General features: G+C 39.2%; 5 protein-coding genes and 1 long non-coding RNA gene across 11 annotated transcripts; 3 read left to right on the top strand and 3 right to left on the bottom strand.

Annotated features, from left to right (window-relative positions):
- Window positions 1–135: 135 nt before the first annotated feature.
- On the bottom strand, window positions 136–2,876 carry LOC132087967 (uncharacterized). The gene is made up of 3 exons (XR_009420980.1): window positions 2,751–2,876; window positions 1,429–1,559; window positions 136–904 (listed from the first exon to the last, which is right to left on the bottom strand). It is a non-coding gene; the product is annotated as an uncharacterized LOC132087967 (long non-coding RNA).
- On the top strand, window positions 829–4,660 carry LOC130696041 (ATP-binding cassette sub-family G member 1-like). Of its 2 annotated transcripts, none has more exons than XM_057519113.2 (11): window positions 829–943; window positions 1,663–1,857; window positions 1,920–2,043; window positions 2,113–2,302; window positions 2,369–2,514; window positions 2,770–2,839; window positions 2,921–3,089; window positions 3,189–3,317; window positions 3,383–3,519; window positions 3,582–3,750; window positions 3,824–4,660. In XM_057519113.2, exons 2-11 carry the CDS (start codon window positions 1,755–1,757, stop codon window positions 4,423–4,425), a joined length of 1,839 nt encoding a protein of 612 aa, XP_057375096.1. In that variant the 5' UTR covers window positions 829–943; window positions 1,663–1,754; the 3' UTR covers window positions 4,426–4,660. The 2 variants fall into 2 exon arrangements, with proteins under 2 accessions (XP_057375096.1, XP_057375097.1); XM_057519114.2 differs by having other exon boundaries at window positions 890–943; window positions 1,657–1,857.
- LOC130696057 (ATP-binding cassette sub-family G member 1-like) lies at window positions 4,582–8,281 on the bottom strand. Of its 4 annotated transcripts, none has more exons than XM_059495286.1 (12): window positions 7,819–8,281; window positions 7,640–7,726; window positions 7,362–7,493; window positions 7,037–7,160; window positions 6,788–6,977; window positions 6,579–6,724; window positions 6,421–6,490; window positions 6,193–6,361; window positions 5,969–6,091; window positions 5,731–5,888; window positions 5,440–5,608; window positions 4,582–5,363 (listed from the first exon to the last, which is right to left on the bottom strand). In XM_059495286.1, exons 3-12 carry the CDS (start codon window positions 7,477–7,479, stop codon window positions 4,762–4,764), a joined length of 1,869 nt encoding a protein of 622 aa, XP_059351269.1. In that variant the 5' UTR covers window positions 7,480–7,493; window positions 7,640–7,726; window positions 7,819–8,281; the 3' UTR covers window positions 4,582–4,761. The 4 variants fall into 4 exon arrangements, with proteins under 4 accessions (XP_059351269.1, XP_057375116.1, XP_059351270.1 ...); XM_057519133.2 differs by having other exon boundaries at window positions 7,575–7,726; XM_059495287.1 differs by lacking the exon at window positions 7,640–7,726.
- Window positions 8,282–9,154: 873 nt separating this feature from the next.
- LOC130696039 (ATP-binding cassette sub-family G member 1-like) lies at window positions 9,155–12,386 on the top strand. 2 transcript variants are annotated; one of them, XM_057519112.2, is made up of 10 exons: window positions 9,155–9,483; window positions 9,627–9,750; window positions 9,826–10,015; window positions 10,079–10,224; window positions 10,371–10,440; window positions 10,514–10,682; window positions 10,782–10,910; window positions 11,009–11,115; window positions 11,186–11,354; window positions 11,438–12,386. In XM_057519112.2, exons 1-10 carry the CDS (start codon window positions 9,375–9,377, stop codon window positions 12,037–12,039), a joined length of 1,815 nt encoding a protein of 604 aa, XP_057375095.1. In that variant the 5' UTR covers window positions 9,155–9,374; the 3' UTR covers window positions 12,040–12,386. The 2 variants fall into 2 exon arrangements, with proteins under 2 accessions (XP_057375095.1, XP_057375093.1); XM_057519110.2 differs by having other exon boundaries at window positions 9,156–9,483; window positions 10,982–11,115; window positions 11,438–12,384.
- Window positions 12,387–12,392: 6 nt separating this feature from the next.
- On the bottom strand, window positions 12,393–16,074 carry LOC130696037 (ATP-binding cassette sub-family G member 4-like). Its single transcript, XM_057519106.2, has 12 exons — window positions 15,985–16,074; window positions 15,631–15,711; window positions 14,982–15,113; window positions 14,781–14,904; window positions 14,532–14,721; window positions 14,326–14,471; window positions 14,040–14,109; window positions 13,809–13,977; window positions 13,595–13,720; window positions 13,353–13,510; window positions 13,107–13,275; window positions 12,393–13,042 (listed from the first exon to the last, which is right to left on the bottom strand). Exons 2-12 carry the CDS (start codon window positions 15,644–15,646, stop codon window positions 12,441–12,443), a joined length of 1,902 nt encoding a protein of 633 aa, XP_057375089.1. The 5' UTR covers window positions 15,647–15,711; window positions 15,985–16,074; the 3' UTR covers window positions 12,393–12,440.
- A 2,423-nt stretch (window positions 16,075–18,497) lies between these two features.
- LOC130696038 (ATP-binding cassette sub-family G member 1-like) lies at window positions 18,498–21,940 on the top strand. The gene is made up of 11 exons (XM_057519108.2): window positions 18,498–18,795; window positions 18,898–19,038; window positions 19,233–19,356; window positions 19,434–19,623; window positions 19,722–19,867; window positions 19,933–20,002; window positions 20,070–20,238; window positions 20,456–20,581; window positions 20,643–20,809; window positions 21,021–21,189; window positions 21,286–21,940. The coding sequence occupies exons 2-11, from the start codon at window positions 18,927–18,929 to the stop codon at window positions 21,888–21,890; spliced, it is 1,878 nt and encodes a 625-aa protein (XP_057375091.1). The 5' UTR covers window positions 18,498–18,795; window positions 18,898–18,926; the 3' UTR covers window positions 21,891–21,940.
- The last annotated feature ends 429 nt before the right edge of the window (window positions 21,941–22,369 follow it).

Consider the following 22,369-nt stretch of genomic DNA (forward strand, 5'->3'; position numbering starts at 1 on the left):
ACAAAATTATAACAATTTTATTAACGAAAGCAGAACCTTCCAGCTATTCGTCTGATTGAAATCATTGAATTAATTAATCATAATTTTATAGTATTAAATATTAAATTGATTAAATCATAACAAAAAACGGTTTCAGAGATCAGGCAGCCCAGACTTCTTCCTAGCAAACAAAATTCTGGGATGGGTGATCGAAAAAAGATGGGGTTGTGGGCCAAATTAATCAGCACTGGAAAGCTAAAGATACGTAGCAATTAAACTTGGGATGAAATGATTTGCTTGCAAACCGGTTTGAATGTTCACAAATACAAGGCAGGTCAACCTTGCCATGATGTTTCATTGAAAAACATCTTGAATAATTGATTTTTTTTTGTTTTTTTTTTTTTTTTTTTTTACAAACTTTTTTTTAGCAAAGACAAAGCCCACACAGATCTTTTCCATGTCTTGCCCTTCGATCCTTCGCCATTGTTTCTCACGTTCAACCTTTGGTAGTGGGGTAGTTCAAAGTGGGAATTAAGGAAAATAACAAACTTTAACTTGGCAAAACAGCAATGGACAGTGTTTGTTTAGTTTATCTGAGTTTGTAAAATAACTCCATGTGGATCTGTACCCGTGACACTTGAACTTCGAAACCGAAAATTATGACGTAGCCTATCTCTTCTAAACAATGTGGAAATCATAGACGACAAGTTAGAGACTACGTACCTGCAGATTATGGATTCAGACTCTGAAGTCCTGTCAGTGTTTTGTTTATTTTCATTTTTTTTCTATTAACATAGCTCGTACCAAATTTGGTTGGTTGCGAAAGCTGACAGCAACTTGAACTGCTGTCGTTGAATTTTTATCGCCATTCTCTTAGCTACGGCCGAGGATAAAACGTTTAGGTGCCAAATTTCCAGTCTGCTTCCTGCGAGAAAGGGTGAAAAAACTTAGCGAAGCAATACAAGTAAGCTTCTTTTATTATTATTATTATTGTAGCTCTCCTATCCCTAACTAAAAGTAGTACAGTATTGCGTCATATTTAAAGCGTGTTTTTAAAATACGCTCTGCTTTACATATTTGTTTCTATCTACATATCCATATACACATATATACATATATATATGGATTATATATGTATAACTACATTATATATATATACATATATAATCTACATATTACGTTTCTATTATCGCTTTATATGTTTGTTGACTGCCTTTTCGCTATCTTGGCAAAACGTAAGCGTCAATGTAAACGAAGGATAGTCAGTAAAATTGTCTTGGATGGAAAAATAATTTAGTCCTGAATAGAGAATAAAAAACCAATCACCCGCAAACCAAATGTAGCTGGGCAGTTAATCCAACTGCTCCACCCAATGCCACTTTATGCAGTTTAAGCACACACGCAAAGTTACCTGAAATTTTATAATGTTTGTCCACCTAACGGTCATACCTGAAAAATCGACTGACGGGAGAGATGCGCAGCACTTCTCACGTAGTCACGATAAAGCCAAAGAAAGATTTTTGTTTCCCTTCAGGCGTCCGCTCGTCATGTCGTCCGTGAATTTGCAATCTGAGAAAATCCTGTACAATAGAGTAAAGAAATAGACGAGATATTACATTCAGAGACGAAATTTGAAAGTTAACGAAACAGATCTTCAGTTTTCTTCATTTCGACAAGTTTTAGGGGGAAAATAATTCGTGTGTCATCATCCGTGTTTTGACCCGCTTTGATTTTGAGATTTAAAAAACTTGGCCAAAAAATAAACAAGAAAACCCATGGACTCGACAAAGCAAACAGAGTTATGGACCTTCACCACAGATAAACCTAAAACATCGTCTGACTTCGCCTTCTGCGATGTTTCTTACACCGTGGGCAAAAGTATTTATTTATCAATTAAACTTAATGTTTTTAACTCGCAAATGAATGGTTATTTTTCTTAGAAAACAATGTCAAAAGGATTTTACAACAAATGAGTGGCACGTTCAAATCAGGTCAACTGACAGCTATTGTAGGACCGTCTGGGGCAGGAAAAACCACGTTGATGAACATTTTAGCAGGATTAAAGTAATCCAACTAGCCAACAAGCCTCGACTGCTACGTGTTTAGTAATTCATTGGGCCATGTTTTTGCTAGGATAACTGGAGTCGAAGGCAGAATCGAGGTTGACGGTGTCGAACGGAATTTCAAAACTTTCCGGAAGCAATCGGCGTACATCACGCAAAAGGACTATCTACTGAAAGACTTGACCGTTGAGGAATACATGACAAGTGCAGCGCATCTAAAGCTGGGCAACAAAGTCTCCGACAACGAAAAGAAAACAAGGGTAATTCTCTTTAATTTTGAGATCTGCGACTGCCGTCGAATTGCAGCGATTTCCTCTTTTCCCTAGGCAGAGTTAATTCTAAAGACATTAGGACTAACAAACGTTGCGACGACGCAAATTTCCCGTCTATCTGGTGGCGAATGCAAGCGACTTTCTATTGGACTGGAACTGTTTGACAATCCCTCCTTCCTATTTCTGGATGAACCCACAAGGTAAGACGATCCTACACGCATTACTGCTTACAAATATTAAGTAATACATGCTTCATAAACGTTAAATCGTGAAAGGTAAAACTACCCATCTATAATTGCCTAGCTTAGGCGAAAGGATTAAGTATTTACTGTACCTTTCACTGATTTCAATAATCTTCCTCGTTGGATTTTAACTTGATTTACCTTCTTCCTCAGCTAATGTGAAAAGCTATTGGTATATTATTATTTCTTTTTACCTTGTTATCCTTCGTTTAGCGGATTGGACAGCTTGTCGAGCTTACAATGCGTTGCATTACTCCGCATAATTGCCAGCACTGGCCGAACGGTAACTGCATTGATATCTAGAACATTTTGAAAATATCCGATTAATTTTTAAAAATTTAATTTTAAACTCACCGGTGAACAGGTCGTGGCCACCGTCCATCAGCCCAGTTCACGGCTGCTGGACCATTTTGATCATTTGTACGTCGTTGTAGGTGGATCGTGCATGTACCAAGGACCTGTTGAATCTTTGGTGCCGTATCTACAGACATTCAACTTAAACTGCCCCAAATATCATAATCCTGCTGATTTCGGTAACGTCTTGTTCCGCTTCGCTCATTAACTAGAACAAAATGTTTCTTACCGACATTTGAATTATTAAGCGTACCGTACATTTGTATCCTTACATCTAGTAATGGACGTGGCTTCAGGAGAATACGGTGATCTGCTACCCCAGTTGGTGTCCGGCGTTCAAAATGGTCGTCTCATTTATCGAGGAAGTTCAGCATCTTCACATTCTACACGATCTATCAGTTTGGAAAGTAATGCCTTGCAAAGTAAATTTATGAATGATTGGCTATACCTTGCAGGTTCGGTTTCACAATAGGAAATGAATCCCACCAGATGAATGACGATGAGGCAGAAAAGAAGGACAGACAAAAACGTATAACATACGGCGCTCCGTTTCGCACCCAAGTGAAGGTCTTGCTCGAAAGAACTTGGCGAACGATGTGGAGAGAGAAGGTATACATTCAAATCGATTTCTTTGTCGTCCAGTGCCGTACGTCCTAATTTCTGTTACGTAGATGCTGACTCAAATTCGCTTCGTTACGCACATCGTGTTCGCAATCTTCATGGGATCGGCGTATCACATAGTGGGAAATGACGCTAATTACCCGTTGAGTAACGCTGGGTTGCTCTGCTTCAATCAACTATTTGTTGTTTTTACATCTGCGATGCCAACCGTCGTAACCTGTGCGTTTAAAACGAAATTTTCCATTGCATTAAACTAAGGATTTTACCTAACGTTCTCATTGTTTACAAATAGTTCCAATAGAGAGAAACGTGCTGATTCGCGAGCACTTGAATCACTGGTACAGCCTCAAAGCCTATTACTTTGCCAAACTGCTAGTCGACATTCCGTTCCAGATCCTTTTTCCTGCTATATTTTTGGCAATCGTCTATCTGATGACCGACCAACCCATGTGCATGATGCGTTTCAGCATGCTTCTGTTGACGACAATATGCATGGCACTTGTGGGACAAGGGATCGGGCTCATTTTTGGAGCTGCTTTCGACATCCAGAAAGCTGTATTCCTTGCACCAGTTTGCGCGATTCCATTGCTTCTTTTCGCCGGTTTTTTCATACATTTGAACTCCGTACCATTCTACCTGAGATGGGTCTCTTACGTGAGTTTCTTTCGCTTTGGTTTCGAAGGAGCCATGTTATCCGTCTACGACTACGACCGTCCACCACTCAATTGCTCCCAACCTTATTGCTATTTTCGCTCTCCCCACAAGTTTTTGGAAACCTTTGACATGGACCAGAGTTCATACTACGTATGCATTATTGCCTTGATGATAAACTTTGTAGTAATAAGAATTGCTGGCTATTTTGTTTTGCGTTTCAAGCTTAATAGCGTATCCTAATTTTTTGTTTTATTGCGTTCCTACCATTTTCCCATTTGGTCTGACTAACTTAAAGCTAATTGTCTTGTATTGAAAATACCTTTACGATGCTCCAGGTGTGATGTGGGCACATAAGGCTATTCAAGGTAAACAGGTACGTAAAATTATGAAATAATGTTAGATTAGAATGGATTTAATTTTCCCGACATACTGTACACAAGAACGGACATCATAATTAATAAACAGTTTAAATGCAGCTATTTGTTCGTTTGGGAAATAATCAAGCAGCCAACTATAAATGGCACACCAAACTGAGATTGTACAAATGCGAGAAACAAAACAGAAATCCAAAACGGTTCAACGCACGTGCCGAAGCTTGAAACGTAAAACTAAATAGCCAGCCACCCGTATAACGAAGAAATTCGCCATCATGCCAAGTACTGAAAAGTAATAGGAACTGTTATTCAAATCGAATAGTTCCAAAAACTTGATTGGGTATCGAAAATGGCAATAAGAATGAGAGCAGGAGAGAGGCGGACGATCACCACCATAGAGGGATAGCATAGAACCTTCGAAACTGTAATGAAGAAAACTGAGGTATGTTATCCAGTTAAGATAAGCTGGAATTGCGTCAAATTTCGACATGAAGCCCGATACTAGCAAGAACGGAATGCAGCTGATGGGGGCGAAATAAGAAGCTACTGGGATGTCGAAAGCAGCGCCAAAGAATAATCCGATACCTTGTCCTACGAGAGAAATACAAATTGCTATGGTCCACAGCATAAGGAAACGCTCTATGCACAGGGGTTGGTTAGTCATTAAATAAACCGGGATTAAATAGACAGTAGGAAAAAATATCTGAAATGGTATGTCAGCCAAAGTTTTGGCTAAATAGTACGCTTTGAGGCTGTACCATCGGTTTAAATGCTCTCGAATCAGCACTTCCCTCTCTAAATTAACTGTGTTGGTAAGACGAATAAAACAAGATTAAATTTTTCAAACGTTTGATGTGAATGAATGTTTGGTTCTACTTACATGTAAGAAACGTCGGCATCATGGCGGCATACAGAATAAAGATAAGACTGAAGAAAAGCATGCCAGCATTATTGTATATGGAATGGGCATCGTTCCCGATCTGCCAATACACTAAGCCGATCAGGATTGAAATGCAAACGTGAAGAGTAAGGCGCATCGTCGTCAAAATCTGTATGAATTTACAATGTTAATGAGATAATTTGACCAGTAACGCTAATTTCAGTTAACGGAACATATTGGCATAGATCAGACCGAAAAGCAGTTCTCGTAACAAAAGGAAAATTAAGATACCTGTTCTCTCCAAATAGTACACCACGTTCTTCGCAGGAGAACAGTGACTTGAGTGTGAAACGGAGCGCTGTATGAAAGTTCATTTCTTCCTCTTTTATTTGTCCTCAAATGGCTATTGATCATAAAGTCAGTTTCATCCACTTCGTCGACTTCGGTGTCTTAAATTGAAGAAACTTGGGAGTCATCATTTGACGGAAATACGTAGTTCAAATAGATTAATTATATTACGTAATTTTACCATGGCTCGATGATGGCAAGCATGAAGAGGATGAATTATTCTGGTAAACACGTCGACCGTTCTCAATCCCAGATATCAAGCGAAGTACAACATCTCCATATTCTCCGGAAGCCACATCGATTGCTATTTTTTTTTAATGGGTAATACAATTATAACATTTAAGTCCTAATTTCGATTCTGTCAATCAACCCTTGAGGAATTTACAGGCAGAAGTAATCACTTACCAAAATCAGCTGGATTGTGATGATCCGGACAGCTCAAATTCATTGATTGAAGGTACGGAATCAAAGAATTGACTGGGCCTTGGTACATGCACGATCCACCAGCTACTATATACAGCTGATCAAACTGGTCCAATAATCGCGTACTTGGTTGGTGAATAGTAGCCACCACCTTCAACGAAGTAACTTTTAATTGCCTTGAACACTAGGGACTTTTGTAACAGGAAGTACCGTGCGGCCGGTCCTGGCGATGTCACGCAGTACAGCCACACATTGCAAACTGGATGAGCTATCCAAACCACTAAAGGAAAACAAAATCAAATTCATGCTATCCACGTCTGGACCTCTCACAACTCCTAAATAACTAGTTATGGAAATTGGCTCATTACCTTGTTGGTTCATCTAAAAATAGGATGGATGGGTTATCGATTAACTCCAGTCCAATGGCAAGTCGTTTACATTCACCACCAGATAAGCAAGAAACCCTTGTCGATAGGCTGTTCGTCAACCCAAGTGTCTTCATAATAAGCTCGATCTGCCATGAAATCAAAATGAAATGACGAAAATCAAAATGAAGTGGAAAATTACAAACACTTACGGTTAAATTCTTTTCCTTTTCACAGACGTCGTTTCCTAATTTCAGGTGGGCAGCAGAAATCATATACTCTTCCACGGATAAATTAGACAAAAGATGATCTTGCTGCGTGATGTATGCCGACTGTTTTCGAAAAGTTTTGAACTTTCGTTCTGCCCCATTAACGTCCACGCGACCTTGCATTCCGCTTTTCCTATAGTGCACATACAGATTAGCCACACTGTCTAAATGTAAAAATTGGGTGGCACTAACTTTAATCCAGCTAATATGTTCATTAGTGAGGTTTTCCCGGCACCCGAAGGCCCCATAATGGCTGTCAGCTTGCCCGAATTGAATGTACCACTAATTTGCTTCAATATTTGTTTAGCTGTTTCTCCTGTAGGCAAGTAATTCAATACCCATTTGCTTCAGCAAACAATTTAGTGTAACTTTGGTAAAAAAAAAAAAAAATGCTTTTCATTTTTTTTTTTAGTTTAGATTTTATAAGCTCAGCAATTGGTTTAGACAGCAAATCAGACTAATCTCAAACGATATTTTGCATGTGAAACGTGATTGCCGCCATTAAGCATTTTCTTACCTTTTCCCACAGTGTAGCTCAGGTCGGAAAAAGTTAGATCAAACGATGAACCCTCTTGATTTTCTCGATCTGCTGTCTTTCCACGGTTTCTTTCTCTTAATTTGATGTCCGTGTCCATTTTCGTTTTGGAGGCTGAATAAAAGCAGAAACACAGTTGTTCAAAAACACTTTGACAACCTTGAAACCTGGGTTTAAGCTATTCTTAAAACTCACGACTGCCGTCTGCTAAACTGGAGGTCAACCAATTCAGTGAAGTAGCGGATGTATCTGTTACGTACCGGTTCTTTCACAAAGGCATTCGTAAATGGAGAATGGATGGCTGTACACAGCGGACCTTAGTTCCAAGGCATGGCACTATGTCCTAGCTGAATAGTTTGCGTCAACCACTGTAACTAACGACCTTTCAGACGGCGAAGGACTACGGTAACTGACGAAGCAGACAAAAAACTTGCCCTACCTTTTTCGAAGTAATCCGCTTGGCGCTGCGATCAATGGTGGTTTTTCAGCCTACAACGTTTGTTTACTTTTTACTTGGAGACCTTGTGATCGGTTTGCAATGACCAATTTCACCTTGTTTGGCAAGAAAATGTGTAATCTTTTAACTTTTCTACTTTTTGTTTCAGTTAGTTCCACGGTTCTGGCAATAACGTCAAATTAATTCGTTGTAAAAGGATCCAGGAAAGCCAAATTCTAACACAATGTTTGCACTGTCATTCTTTCTAGTCCTAGTCTAAACTTAATGTAAGCCGTCTCTGGTTGGATAAAATGGGCGGCATCCAGCAGTACAAAAAATAAACTGCTTCAATCGACATTCACTAACAGACAAACGATTTCAATCGAAGTTTTATGGAGGAGAAAGTTACCAAGTCCTTCCCTTTGTCATATGCTTCACGCCAAAGAACTGTATCCGGGATGCGCAGTCGCTAACTGACTATGGTAGGACCAAAGAGACGACGCATGCGCAGTCGGCCGGGTCTGGCTGTGACATGGTTATATGTGAAAGGAAAGCAGTAGCATGTAAAATTACTTTTTATATAGTCACAGACATGGATTCAGTTGATTTCCTCCGCTTATAAAAAACGTGCATAAAAGGCTCCACGCAATCCGTTCCTCCTCTTTCTCGGGCTACCGGCTGCATTTTCTTGCCATTCGGACTTCAGGTCATCTTTACGCGTGTTGCTAGGCTCAATGTTGAATTAAAGTGGGGCGTTGTTCAATAAAAATCTACAGCGTCATTCACCCAGTTTTCTTAAGAAAAATAGAAGGTAAAAATATAATCTAACTAACAATTGACGATATTTTAATAGCAGAATGTAAGAATAATAATAGAGTTTATTGTAATCAAGTATTCTGATTCTGCGTGAAGTAAAGGATTAGCCGTAAGACATGACAAAGCTTTCACCTTGGGTACAGTTTAAATTTTGGTTATCTCTTTTTCTACCTAACAAGTCGCATGGAATAGTCAAGTCAAGAGCAGCGAAACATACCGATGTGTTTGCCTAAGGGCATCTCGGAATAACGGTGCCACTTTGTTTCTTTTCATCAGCGCTTGATACCAGGAAAACTTTTGAAAACACTATATTAACAATAACATTAGGAATAGCAATAAAAATGAGCTGTCTTTGGAAATAAAGCTTTCCTCCTCCGGATACCGCTACCGCTCGCAGTTCCAGAAAGCGAAAACCATTGTGCGCGTCTCTTTAATACCTCCGGCCTTCACCAAAAAATTTGAGAGCTGCTCATAGATGGCGTTTTGAACTTTGAAAACACATACAAAATAATTGTCTTCATGTAGCTTTCAGCAGCTTCATATCTGGAATAACCCGTTGATCTAAGTTGAAACGTAAGGGTAGCCACGGTAACGTAATCTGTAAGGGTAGCCATAATACTTATCTCCAAACAAAGGTTAAAATGGCAAAGTATCAAGCTTAACTCTGCTTTACCCCCTTTAAGTTAGCTTGATTGATTCTTCACTCATTTTCCTCAAACATCCTGTCTTGTGAGGAAGCCAAAATGGATGTAATGGAAACACTGGACAAATGTGCACTAGCAACCAAGGAAAGCCGCATTAATATATCCTTGGACATCACTTTCCACGACATTTGCTACACAGCAAAGAAAGGTAATTACTTTCCCCGAAACATGTTGCACAATTTATGGTTGGCAGTATATTATAATACTTTAGTTGTTGGTAAGAAGTCAGCATATATGATGACTTCATCTTGAATCAGTTCTGCCTTACCTTCTAGCATTCATTGTTCCTAGGCAAAAAGCCAAAAAATATTCTGCACCAAATGAGTGGCACTTTCAAGTCTGGCCAACTTACTGCCATTTTGGGACCATCTGGTGCAGGTAAATCGTCCTTAATGAACATTCTAGCTGGTTTAAAGTAAGTAAACACAAGGTTATGGTAAATGGAGCATGTATGAAGAAAGTAGCCATAAATGTTGTTTCTTTACCATAGAACGAGAGGAGTCGATGGCAGAATCGAAATGAGCGGTGTAGAACGGGACTTGAAAACTTTCCATAAGCAGTCTGCATATATCGAGCAATATGATCATTTGCTACAAAATTTGAGCGTTGAGGAGTATATGGATGCTGCTGCTCGTCTAAAATTGGGAATAGACATCACTGACGGGGAAAGAAAGTCGAAGGTATAACTTTCTTCGTTTATCCTTAAGTTTTATGAAAAGAAGTCAACGCCTTCCTAATGACAGGTGGAGTCGATCGTAAAAACACTAGGGTTATCTAACAGCACGAAAACGCGTATTTCCTGCTTATCAGGTGGTGAACGTAAACGACTATCTATTGGATTGGAATTGTTTGATGATCCGTATTTTCTGTTCTTGGATGAACCAACTAGGTAAGAGAAGGGTTTAGAAAAAAATACTAGTGTGTCATTTGTTTCGCTCTGCAGGAGTTAAGGAAAAAGCATATTTTTGACCTATTTGCCTGTAAATCCAACCCAGCATGTTAACGTTAGTTTCATCAGATTTTCCCATATTACAGTGGGTTGGACAGCTCTTCGAGTTTGCAGTGTGTAGGATTGCTTCGTGAGATCGCCAGAAGGGGTCGAACTGTAATAACCTTAACATAATTAAAATAAATTTTTATAGAACATTTCATTAAGTGCAAAATATTTTCTTTTTAAGGTAGTAACAACTATCCATCAACCAAGTTCACACTTATTGGATCATTTCGATCATTTGTACATAGTTGCAGATGGATTATGCATTTACCAGGGCCCAGTGAAATCTTTAGTGCCCTATCTACAGACATTTAACTTACAATGCCCTAAATATCATAACCCTGCTAATTTTGGTATGATTTATTGTCACCTTTTTTCTCATTTCTTTTTGTTTCGGAATTTTGGGTAAGAAAATAGTAAATACTTTACCTAATAGAATTTTTCGTATTCAGTGATGGACGTAGCTTCGGGAGATTACGGTGACGTATTGCCACAGTTGGTGTCTGGCGTTGAAAATGGCCGTCTGATTTACAGCGAGAGTTCAGCCCTTTTATGTACTGCGGATTCTCTAGACACTGAAGGTAGTTTGTACTTCATTACATTCCTGTGTTAGCCACCCTAGTTTATCCATTTTGTCCATGTTCTAATCCAGAACAAAAATTAAAATATGAAAACCTAGAGAATCACAGAATGAACAAAAGCAAGGAACTATCATACGCCATACCATTCCACAATCAAGTTGCCATTTTGCTTGAACGAACTTGGCGAACGATTTGGAGAGAGAAGGTTTGTGCTCATCAATTTCCAATTATTCCACAATGTGACTTCATTTAATATTTTATTACCATCAACTCAGATGCTGACACAAGTGCGTTTTACTACTCACGTTGCTTTCGGCATCTTCTTTGGAATGGTGTACCAGGCAGTCGGGAACGATGCTGGTTTTGTATTAAATAATATCGGACTACTCTACATCAGTCTAATATTTATAGTCTTTACCTCTGTCATGCCAACTGTCGTGACCTGTAAGTAAAAAAAAAAAAAAGTCTTTACTTGTATAACAGTCGTCAAATATTAATACTAAATAATATTGACTTTTCAACAATAGTTCCACTTGAACGCCGGGTAGTGTTTCGAGAACATCAGAATCATTGGTATAGCCTCAAAGCCTATTACCTTGCTAAGCTGCTAGTCGACATCCCGTTCCAGATTATTTTTCCTACGGTGTTTTTGACGATTGTCTATTTGATGAGCAATCAACCGATGAGCATGGATCGTTTCAGTATGCTCCTGTGCATCACCATCTGCATAGCTCTAGTTGGACAAGGCATTGGATTGGTTGTAGGTGCGGCTTTTGATATTCAATCAGCTGCCTTCCTTGCACCAGTCTTCGCCATTCCGTTTCTCCTCTTCGCTGGCTTCTTTATCAACTTAAACGCCATCCCATCTTACCTGATGTGGATGTCTTACGTCAGTTTCTTCCGCTACGGATTTGTAGGATCAATGTTATCGATTTACGATTATGACCGTCCGCCGTTAAATTGCTCTCAACCTTACTGCCATTATCGTTTGCCTGACAAGTTGTTAGAACAGTACGACATGGCTGACTGTTCATATTCTTCATGTATCGTTGGCATGCTGGTTTATTTTGTTGTTTTGCGCTTGGCCGGGTACATTTTCTTGCGTTTGAAGTTGAAGAGTATCCTGTGAACTTGTTTTTCGCTCTTCATGACCAGGCTTGTTTTTTGTTTATTAGATTCAATTTATTAAATGTTCTATGCAAAAGTTAATATATGTAGATGTTACCCAAAATAGTTTTTTGCATCAATGGTTTTTTTCAACTTGCTCCACCAATATTGTTCTGTCAAAAAATTTAGTCTTATTGTGCTGTATCCCAAAACTAACTTGAAAGATGTTACAGTATTTCACATGTCAAAGCAAGTTATCAATAAGGTTTTATTAGTACTGAAAAACAAATATATAAAGCCACTTACTGCATAACTTTGGTGTTTTTCTGCTCCCGTGTGAACCAATCAATTTAATCTGTAAACCAATGATAATCAATTTTATTTTATTGTTTTCCTATAATAAAAGCGTAAAATAAAATCAGTTCAACGTATATGCCTCAGTTTGAATCGCAATGCAAAATAGCCAGCCACTCGTATCACAATAAAACTCACTACCATACCGATCACCGACAAGTAATAAGAGCTGTCAGTCAATTGGAATTGTTGCAAGAACTTGATTGGGTACCGAAAATGACAGTAATCTTCAAAACAGGAGAGAGGCGGATGATCGCCACCGTAGAGGGATAACATGGAACCTTCGAAACTGTAATGGAGGAAACTCGCGTATGCTATCCAGCTTAGATAAGGCGGAATAGCATTAACTTGAATCATAAATCCCGACACCAGTAAAAATGGAATGCAACTGATGGGAGCAAAATATGAAGCTATTGGGATGTCAAAGGCAGCACCGAAAAACAGTCCGATACCTTGTCCCACAAGAGCCATGCAAATGATGATAGTCAGCAGCATAAAGAACCGATCTACGCACATTGGCTGGTTACTCATGAAATAAAGAGGTATCACATAAATAGTAGGATATACTATCTGAAATGGAATGTCAGCCAATGTCTTCGCCAAATAGTATGCTTTCAGGCTGTACCATTGATTTAGATGTTCTCTAATCAATACCTTTCTTTCCAAGGTAACTGTTTTAGTAAACAAAAACAATGTTAAAAATCATCCTATGTTAGTTGTGGCTTTTGTACTGACATGTTAGAAAAGTGGGCATCATAGCGGCGTATAGAATAAAGATAAGACTGAAGAAAAGCATGCCAGCATTATTGTATACGGCATGGGCGTCATCCCCGATCTGCCAATACAGTAAGCCCATCAGGATTGAAATGCAAACGTGTAGTGTAAGACGCATGGTCGTTAAAATCTGTTCACGTTTGCAATTTAAAATTAAATCTCCAGTGTTACGCTAGAGGCATTTTATAAAACGATCGTTAAAAATACCTTTTCTCTCCAAATAGTACGCCAAGTTCGCCCGAGAAGAACAGCTACCTGAGTATGAAAAGGCGCACCGTATAGATGTTCGTATTTCTTTCTTTCCTTTTTCGTCGAAAACCCGTCTAACATAAGATCCATTTCATCGTCTTCATAAAATCCAGTGTCTTGGCAAAGAAAAAATTAAATGTTTATAAGAAAAAAAAACCGTAAATTCCGAAACACGCTATACTAAATGTCTAGTTTCTTACCATGGCTAAGTGAAGGCGTGGCTGGCGACGTTACAGAATTTTCCTGGTATATGCGACGCCCGTTTTCAATACCATCGATCAGTCTAGGTAGGACATCACCATATTCTCCAGAAGCGACATCGATGGCTACAACGACGAAAAATACGTAGATATTAGAAAAGCTATTTTAATATCGTAGTTTGGATGGATCGTCTACGAAACCCAAATAGCTCACCAAAGTCTGCAGGATTGTGGTAACTCGGGCAGTGCAAATTCATTGTCTGGAGATAGGGGATCAAAGAATCGACAGGTCCTTGGTACATACAACGCCCTCCAGCTACGATGTACAGGTGATCAAATTGGTCCAATAACCGCGTACTTGGTTGATGAATAGTAGTCACCACCTTACGTAAAATTAATCAATACCGCTGAAGAATAGCAATGAATTATGGTTTCCAAATTTTACCGTACGGCCGCTTCTGGCGATGTCCCGCAGCAGCGCGATGCATTGCATACTCGAGGAGCTGTCCAAACCACTATCGGAAAAATTACTTATTAATAAATTAATATTTTTTTCACAGAAATTTAAGATGAAAACATGTTTAACGTAAGCTTGGGGGAGTATCAAGCTACATATTTGAGAAAACGATAAGGATTTAAGACTTTGGCATCGATATTTGACACTGATTTTGTCTGGTACTACACGTTACTGATCTTGTTTTCCTCCAAATTTTATGCGCTCTTGTAGTTACCTGGTTGGTTCATCCAAAAATAAGATGGCTGGGTTGTCGATTAATTCCAGTCCAATGGAAAGTCGTTTGCATTCGCCACCTGATAAGCAAGAAACCCTTGTTTGCTTGCTATTGCTTAATCCTAATGTCTTTAGAATCAATTCTATCTACAATGCAAATCTTTTAATTTGTTTTCAATCAACACTACAAATTCTTAATCGTCTTACCGTGGATTTTTTTTCCTTGTCGGAGATGTTATTTCCTAATTTTAAGTGAGCTGCGGCTGTCATGTACTCGTCAATCGTTAGGTTGAGCAATAAATGATCGTCTTGCGTAACATACGCCGACTGTTTGCGGAATTGTTTGAATTTACGTTTAGCACCATTCACATCGACTCGCCCTGTCATACCACTTTTTCTGTAGTTAAAATAGTTTTTAATTTCCCATCGCTTTACAAAATTTACGGTGCTACTAACTTTAATCCAGCTAAAATATTCATAAGTGAAGTTTTTCCCGCTCCCGAAGGTCCTAGAATGGCAGTCAACTTCCCAGACTTGAAGGCACCGCTTACATCGTGCAAAATAGGTTTAACTTCATTCCCTAAAGAAAACGAAAAAACTCATAGAAATAAGATCTTCTTCAGTAAAGTGAAGCTCCATTGGTGAAATGATTTCTACCTTTTCCTGCAACGTAACTGAGATCACGGAAGGTGAGGTCGAATGACAGACCTTCATTGTATTTTCGAGAGGTCATCCCCGGATTCCATCCATTGGTAACATGTTGCATGATTGCTATCTTCTTTTTTCGTCCTAAACCAAAAAGGGCAACAGTTAATCAAACAAAATTTCACTATATCTAAAGCAGTCCCAACAGGCAGCAGGTCAATCACCAACAGAACAAGTAAGCACCGGGTACCATTTACTTTTCAACGAAAAATGAACTATCAGCTTTGCAAACGACTTGATTTCACTCGTAAAGGCCGGTTAATTTAGCGGCGAATTCGTTTGCTAAGTAAAACAAATACATTAAAATGTTACACACACTGCTCCCTCGTTTAGCGAGTGACATGAGTCAAATGATTTCAATTCTAGCCTGTTTACTTGATAACTTTCAGTGTTATTTAATTTGTTCATAGTCCAGACAAATGAATCCTTAATATTATCAGTTAGTTCAGAAACATATTTTTGTCCAAAAAATAGATAACCAGTTGAAATATTTGATAGAATAACGGCAGTAATTGAAGGGCTACGCCAACAAGGATCAAAGGACACTACGCTTCTGATAATAGAACCACGTACAAAATTGGGATGTAACTGTTGAATTTACCTTTCTGTATATTCATGAGCTGGTTAATTCTACATCATGGACATTCAGATGGACTTTGATGCATAGTCGTTGTCGTTGAATCTGTAAATGAGTCAACAATGAATTAAAAATATAACCTAGGTAAACCGAACAAAGTAGGAGAGAAATTAGACACACAGCTACTATCACCGGCTTCATATCTCGGCTTTATCTTCCACGTTCTAGTCGTCAGTATGAATAACCTTGCACCAAACATAATGCTATTACAGCACTATTTGCAGAACACAATTTATTTTTGACTTACTTTAACACATAGAAGTTGGCTAAGATTTGACACGACAAAATGTTTCAAAAGGACAAAGTATTAAAACTAACCTTTGCTTTACGTTGAAAAGACATCTGAAATGATAGCACTATGTTTTCTCCAAGCCACCGCACACTACGACATATTAGAACTCTATGACCGCAGAGAGGACGACTTAGTTGCCAAGAGGCTGGCAAATCACTGTGAGGAAAAGAAGAGGTTTGAATCCCTGGAAAAGGAGGGGGCAGCAATTTACGTACCCTTTCCATTCGATATTTTTCGGAAAAAAAGGTAAGCAATTTTCTAAATTGCTTACCCCTCCTCACTTCACGGCACGTTGCAAGGTTAAATATCACATAAACGAAAATGACATATTTATTTAAATATCCCAGGATCCGTTTTTCAAAAGATCGGGTTCGTGTTGGATCGCTTTCTTATTACGTCTTTGACGATGGTTTGCTTGAATGGATACTAAAACCTTGGTAAGGTAATAAATGGAGTACATTAAAATCATATCATTCTTTGATAGACACAATGATCTTTTCTTCTAAAGGATTACTCAACTTTTGCTTATACAAATAAATGTTTGAATCAGACGAGAGTTTTCACGATTTCTCTTCTTCTGTTTGGTCCTAAAGTTAAGTGGCTCATTGTAACATCTTCTTTTGTGATCAGCCCATAGGATTATGAAATCTACTGAAACATGAAGTTCCCTGAAGTTTCAAAAAGAAAAAAGGAAATCTTTCTGTTTACACTATGAGTTTTCTTCCGGCAGATACGAACGTAAGGGAACACTTGCATTCAAATATTTATTGATTTTCAAAATCTTTTGAACTGAAAAAAATAAAACCCATAGACGTATCTATTATTCTATACATAAAAATTCAGAATGCTTTGGGGAATTATTTGAAAGTTCTCACTGACTTCATAATGCGCAACTATTCCAGTTCCGAGTTTATGTTTGGCTATTAAAGACGTCCCTTAAACAAAGATGGAAGAAAATAAAAACCGAGAATATGGAACAAAAATAAACCAGTAATTAAAAAAATGCAATTTCAAAAAAAAGTAAGCTTTAATTAAGAGGATTACAAAATCCTATGAAGGCATTGAAAGAACCCAATTAGGGCAGGTTACCGGCGACACCCATAGCGGAATTAGGGAATATTGTAGCAAACTTTTGGCATGGTAAAAATCTGACAAAATCAAGTTGTTTTTGGTGGACGTTGAACAAAAGCAAGTAAAATTCAATATCGAAAACAACAAAAGACTTATCCAGAATTTAAGGGCAAGCATTTATTTTCCAATTCACGAACCGCCCAGCGCGATCTGTGGCGAACGAAAGAAAACTGCGGTAAGCCGTGTCGAGAACGATCCCCAAGTTGACGATAACAAGTATAGATGTGTGATTGGTCACGTTCAACTGACGGGCTCCACTTCACTTCAGAGGGTCCAATATTGAAAAGTGGAGCCCCAGGGTGATGTTCGCAAAAATAGGAACACTTCAAGTGTATACACTTTTTTTTTTTTGCTTATTTCCCATTTCTGAACGTTTATTTGACTTTCTCGATGCTCTTTCGTTTTGTGTGTGTTAAAGCTCTAACTTAAGCGCAGACGTGAAATGGTCGCTACTTCCCACCCTAGAGCCGCAAGCCTGTTTAAGTAATTTTTGGTGTAAGAAGTTTACGATAGACCTGATTCTAATGCCAGTCTCCTGCATAATGCTATCGGCTAAATTTGGCGCTTACAACTCTCTACTTGATCCCGCAAGTCTTTTTAAGGCCTCCTGAATAAGGCCACCATAACGAGTTTGAAAAATTCTTTTTAGGAAACATTGTAAAGCATTTCAATCATGTGATCATGTGCACTTGTTATGTACGAGGCTAACACAGTTCTAAAATTGCGTCTCCATTTCTGAATTATAAAATGGCAATTGTTGACAACTTCATGAAAAGCATAACACACGTCTAACTACTTTGAGCAATCCATTTTTCAGTACAGAAATTCCCCATGAAACGTTAAAAATTATTCTTAACATAAACACCTGTTTAACGAAGCTCTTTAAAAAAGAATGCTGAAAACGTCAGCCTTAAAGAAAAATGAAAGTTGTCCCGTGTCGATTGGCCTTTTAGTATTCCCTCGGTCTACGGCGACATCGTTGTTGCGTATCAAATTGGATTACGTCTCGCCGGTTCGTGAAAAAAAGCGTCTCGAGAAAACTTGCCATCAACGTTGGTAACGGAAAGTCAATAATGGTAAGTGTAACGATAACAAATGTGACCTATTCCATCGGAACACGGTGTTCCCCATCCTGCACATTGCACCGCTCACTGTTGCTGTCTGGGAGAGATAAAGAATCAGTCTGGAACGCACGAAGATTTAAAATGAATAACGTTCATTGAATCGATATCAAAGACATTGTTTTATTTCTATAAATGTCGTTTTTTAAGTTACCGCACGGTAGATTGAAATGACATTGTTCATTATTAGTGTTCATTGCTATGCTAAATTTAAAAAACAACTATCATCGCGGTGAAATTTGCATAGATGATAACAGGTTGGCCTTGCCCTCGAAGCAAAACTGATACGGAGTATCACTTTGAGTCGAACAATCGAAAATGTATGGTAATGTAGACAGCCACCTGACGGAACAGAAAACCCGTGTTACTATCTTTGAAAAAAGCAAAGTCGAAAACATTTGCCAGACGACCATTGAAGAACGAACAAGCGCCCGTTTTTTCTCCCTCGGGCTGTTTCTCTTAACGTTCAACTCGACGAAAATATCTACCTGTTGAGCTGGTCATCTCTCTTGCCTCTAAAGTTCACAACTCTCCCAATGTTAAGCCATTCAAATTTACACTTCTCCACTACTATTTGATGTCAAGGTAACGAACAACGATATTACATAACTTTGAAGTCCAATGCGGCTTTCGCCGAACCAATTGGTTAGAAATTATTAGGTTGACGTTATGCGTATCGTCAACTAGCTCTTTCAGCACAGACGCTTAAAGAAAGAATGGAAGAACAAGGATTACGCTGTTCAAAACTACCCAAAACTCTAGAAAACAGTCAAATGGCTGCCTCGTTCGATCTCACCTTCCGCGACCTTTGTTTTAGCAAGGGAAAAGGTAAGAAACTTCACGAACACCTATGGGGGCCCTTCCCTATCTTTGTGAAACTTTCTCCCCTTCTCGCAACGAAGATACCCACTGACTTACGTATTTTTTAGCTATTTATCCTCGGGGCCTAATGGACCACTGTTCAAATGTGTTGCTGTACGCGCTTTAAAAATGTATATAACGTGAAGTTCACTTTCGTTTAGGGGCCACTGGCAAGACGATCTTACACAACATGAACGGAGCTTTCAAGTCTGGCCAGCTAACGGCAATTATCGGACCTTCTGGTGCGGGCAAAACGTCGCTCATGAATATCTTGGCTGGTTTAAAGTAAAAAATTGCAAGCCTAGTTTCTATATTAACATAAATTTATGATTGATTGAACTGAAACAATTTTGTTCAAAAAGGACGCGTGGCGTACAGGGTCGAATCGACATGAATGGGGTCGAACGAGATCGCAAAACATTCCGTAAACGATCTGCGTACATTATGCAAAAAGATCACCTGTTGTCGAACTTAACTGTTGATGAATACATGACCGGTGCTGCTCACCTGAAACTGGGAAACGGAGTCTCCAATCAAGAGAAGCAACGCGCAGTAAGTTTTCGATTTACCTGTAATTAGAAAAGAAAAAGCTTTTTTTTAGTTGATGCTACTTGCGATAAACATCAAAGGTGTGTCACGCTGTATAATAGATAGACCAAATCATGAACACGTTAGGATTAACCGATAGCCAAAAAACACGAATCTCTTGCTTATCCGGCGGTGAATGCAAGCGACTATCCGTCGGACTTGAATTAATAAACAACCCGACCATTTTATTTTTGGATGAACCTACCAGGTAACTTCTGTTTTCAACCATGAAAATGTATTAAATATTATCTGTTTGCTTGTACTCCCATTCAGTGGATTGGATAGCTCGTCAAGTTTGCAATGCGTCCGATTGTTACGTGAAATTGCCAAGAGCGGTCGTATGGTAAATGAATTAAAATCTCGTTCGTTTAAAAACTCATTTTTGAATATTTTTCTTTTTCTTTTAACAGGTAGTGGCTACCATTCACCAGCCAAGTTCAAGGCTTTTAGAATATTTCGATCATCTGTACATTGTGGCCGGAGGATCGTGCATGTTTCAAGGACCGGTCCAGTCTCTAGTGCCATATCTCCGTACTATGAACCTGAACTGCCCTAGTTACCACAATCCGGCTGATTTCGGTGATTTCTTTACTCGCCTTAATGTATTAGATTCCACAGCAGGCTAAAATCTTGAAGGGACAACAACACGAAACTCGTTGGCGTTTCCTTTTCTTCATTCGATTAAGAGGATGTCTATCTCGAGATGTGTTTAGCCTTCGGAATTAAGCCATTAGATCCTAGATCTCACACGGTGCAACCATCTAATACATCCTAACTAACGTCTCAATTCCCCTAGCAATGGACGTAGCCAGCGGAGAGTACGGAAACGTGCTGGCCGGATTGGTATCAGGCATCGAAAATGGACGTCTAATTTATCAAGAAAATACAACGCCAACGTCAGAGTCACCGTCTTCAAGTCGAGGTAACACAAGAACATTCTTTAAATCACACTAAAAGAAGAGTTTGTATCGATTTCTGTCCAGTGACTGACAATGGATTCGACGATGAAGACGAGGACGTAAATATGTTAGACTGCCATTCAAAGAAAAGAGATAAGACTAACAACGAGCGCTTGTTTTATGTGGCCCCTTTCCATACGCAAGTGGCCGTCCTCCTTGGAAGAACATGGCGAATAATTTGGAGAGAGAAGGTACTTGTTTTTTTTTTTTTTTTTTATATTTCGTTCAGCACTTAAAGTCCGTCGCTTTCAATGTATATCAACAGTTCTTTTATTAGACTCGTAAAAACTGCCAATTTTCTAGGTATTCGTGTCAACTCATCAAAACGAAATGAATCATTTTGCTAAACCACCCAAAAAAATATGACCCATTTTTTTTTTATTTTATCACGACCACACACAGATGCTGACGATGCTTCGTTTCGCCGCCCACATAATCGTCAGCATCCTGATGGGATTGCTCTACTGGCGCGTCGGCGACGACGCCGCAGTCATCTACAACAACGCCGGATTGCTCTTCTTCAATCAGCTTTTCATCCTGTTCGCCGCCATGATGCCGACTGTCGTGACGTGTTAGTATACAAAAACTCGGTTATTTACCTTTACTCAATCAAACGGACTTGGCTTACGTCCATGTTATTGTTGTTGTTGTTGTTCAAACCCGCCAGTTCCGCTGGAGAGGCGAGTGCTGCTCAGAGAACATTTAAATCACTGGTACAGCCTGAAGGCGTATTATCTGGCGAAGACGTTGGCCGACATTCCGTTCCAGATCATCTTCCCGTTCCTCTATTTGTTGATCGTCTACTTGATGACAAATCAGCCGTTGAGTATTCAACGTTTCGGCATGCTTTTGTGCATCACTATTTGCATGTCGCTGGTAGCGCAAGGCATCGGCTTATTAGTCGGCGCGGCGTTCAGCATCCAAGTGGCCGTTTTCGTGGCCCCGGCTTGCACGATTCCATTCCTGCTGTTTTCAGGATTCTTCGTCAATTTGAATTCGATACCGGTTTACATGTCGTGGATTGCCGACGTCAGTTTCTTCCGCTACGCGTTCGCTGGATCCATGTTGGCCATTTATGGTGACGAACGTGCGCCTCTCACCTGCTCTCAGCCTTATTGCCATTTTCGCTACGCTGAAAAATTTCTGGAACAGTTTGACCTTGATCAGAGTTCTTACCGTTTGTCCATTGTTGGTTTGTTGATCTTTTTCATCGTCATACGAGTGGCTGGTTATGTTGTCTTACGTTTCAAACTGAGGCACGTACGCTGTTGAAAAGCTCTCCTATTTTTAGGACTTATGATATTATTGGACGCGTATCGAAAAAAACAAAAGAATAAACCACATAAAATCAAAATAATAAGACATTTGAACCGAGTGAACCTTCCCTTATTTTTCCTCAATAAAACATAACAACGCTAAATAAAAAAGAAAAATGCTATATTTCCATTTGTGGCTGGCTCCAACGGGAATGACTTAGTCCGCCAGTATCACAATCAATAACAGCTGGAAAGAACGCGCGTCAGACACTTTGACTGATCAATAACGTTTCTTAAAGATGACTATTTGCTGTAAAGGCACAAATTCCTTGTACTTTATCAGTTCGCATGATAAACGAATCAAATGATTTTTGATGCAGGCGAAAAAAAGATGGCGAAATAAACGCTTGGCTGCTATGGAGACGTCAAACAGGATGCTTTCGATGTGATTTCCGTTTCCGCGTATACCTCATTGCACTTGAGAGTGTCTGCACG

This window comes from Daphnia carinata, chromosome 5 (assembly GCF_022539665.2).
Source record: "Daphnia carinata strain CSIRO-1 chromosome 5, CSIRO_AGI_Dcar_HiC_V3, whole genome shotgun sequence".
NCBI lineage: Eukaryota > Metazoa > Arthropoda > Branchiopoda > Diplostraca > Daphniidae > Daphnia > Daphnia carinata.

Bases quoted from the DNA above. Each gene is read 5' to 3' on its own strand.
- LOC130696038 (XM_057519108.2), top strand. From the start codon at position 18,927: ATGGAAGAACAAGGATTACGCTGTTCAAAACTACCCAAAACTCTAGAA. The intron at 19,868-19,932 runs GTAACTTCTGTT...ACTCCCATTCAG, and splicing joins TTTTTGGATGAACCTACCAG to TGGATTGGATAGCTCGTCAA. The intron at 21,190-21,285 runs GTTAGTATACAA...CAAACCCGCCAG, and splicing joins GATGCCGACTGTCGTGACGT to TTCCGCTGGAGAGGCGAGTG.
- LOC130696037 (XM_057519106.2), bottom strand. The intron at 14,472-14,531 runs GTAAGACGATTA...TTTGCATTGTAG, and splicing joins ACAAGGAAAAAAAATCCACG to ATAGAATTGATTCTAAAGAC. The intron at 13,721-13,808 runs GTGAGCTATTTG...TCGTCGTTGTAG, and splicing joins CCACAATCCTGCAGACTTTG to CCATCGATGTCGCTTCTGGA.
- LOC130696057 (XM_059495287.1), bottom strand. From the start codon at position 7,479: ATGGACACGGACATCAAATTAAGAGAAAGAAACCGTGGAAAGACAGCA. The intron at 7,161-7,361 runs GTAAGAAAATGC...ACTTGCCTACAG, and splicing joins GAGCTACACTGTGGGAAAAG to GAGAAACAGCTAAACAAATA. The intron at 6,092-6,192 runs GTAAGTGATTAC...AAAAAAAAATAG, and splicing joins TCACAATCCAGCTGATTTTG to CAATCGATGTGGCTTCCGGA.
- LOC130696041 (XM_057519113.2), top strand. From the start codon at position 1,755: ATGGACTCGACAAAGCAAACAGAGTTATGGACCTTCACCACAGATAAA. The intron at 2,044-2,112 runs GTAATCCAACTA...TGTTTTTGCTAG, and splicing joins AACATTTTAGCAGGATTAAA to GATAACTGGAGTCGAAGGCA. The intron at 2,840-2,920 runs GTAACTGCATTG...ACCGGTGAACAG, and splicing joins TTGCCAGCACTGGCCGAACG to GTCGTGGCCACCGTCCATCA.
- LOC130696039 (XM_057519110.2), top strand. From the start codon at position 9,375: ATGGATGTAATGGAAACACTGGACAAATGTGCACTAGCAACCAAGGAA. The intron at 10,441-10,513 runs GTAATAACCTTA...TTTCTTTTTAAG, and splicing joins TCGCCAGAAGGGGTCGAACT to GTAGTAACAACTATCCATCA. The intron at 11,116-11,185 runs GTTTGTGCTCAT...CCATCAACTCAG, and splicing joins GAACGATTTGGAGAGAGAAG to ATGCTGACACAAGTGCGTTT.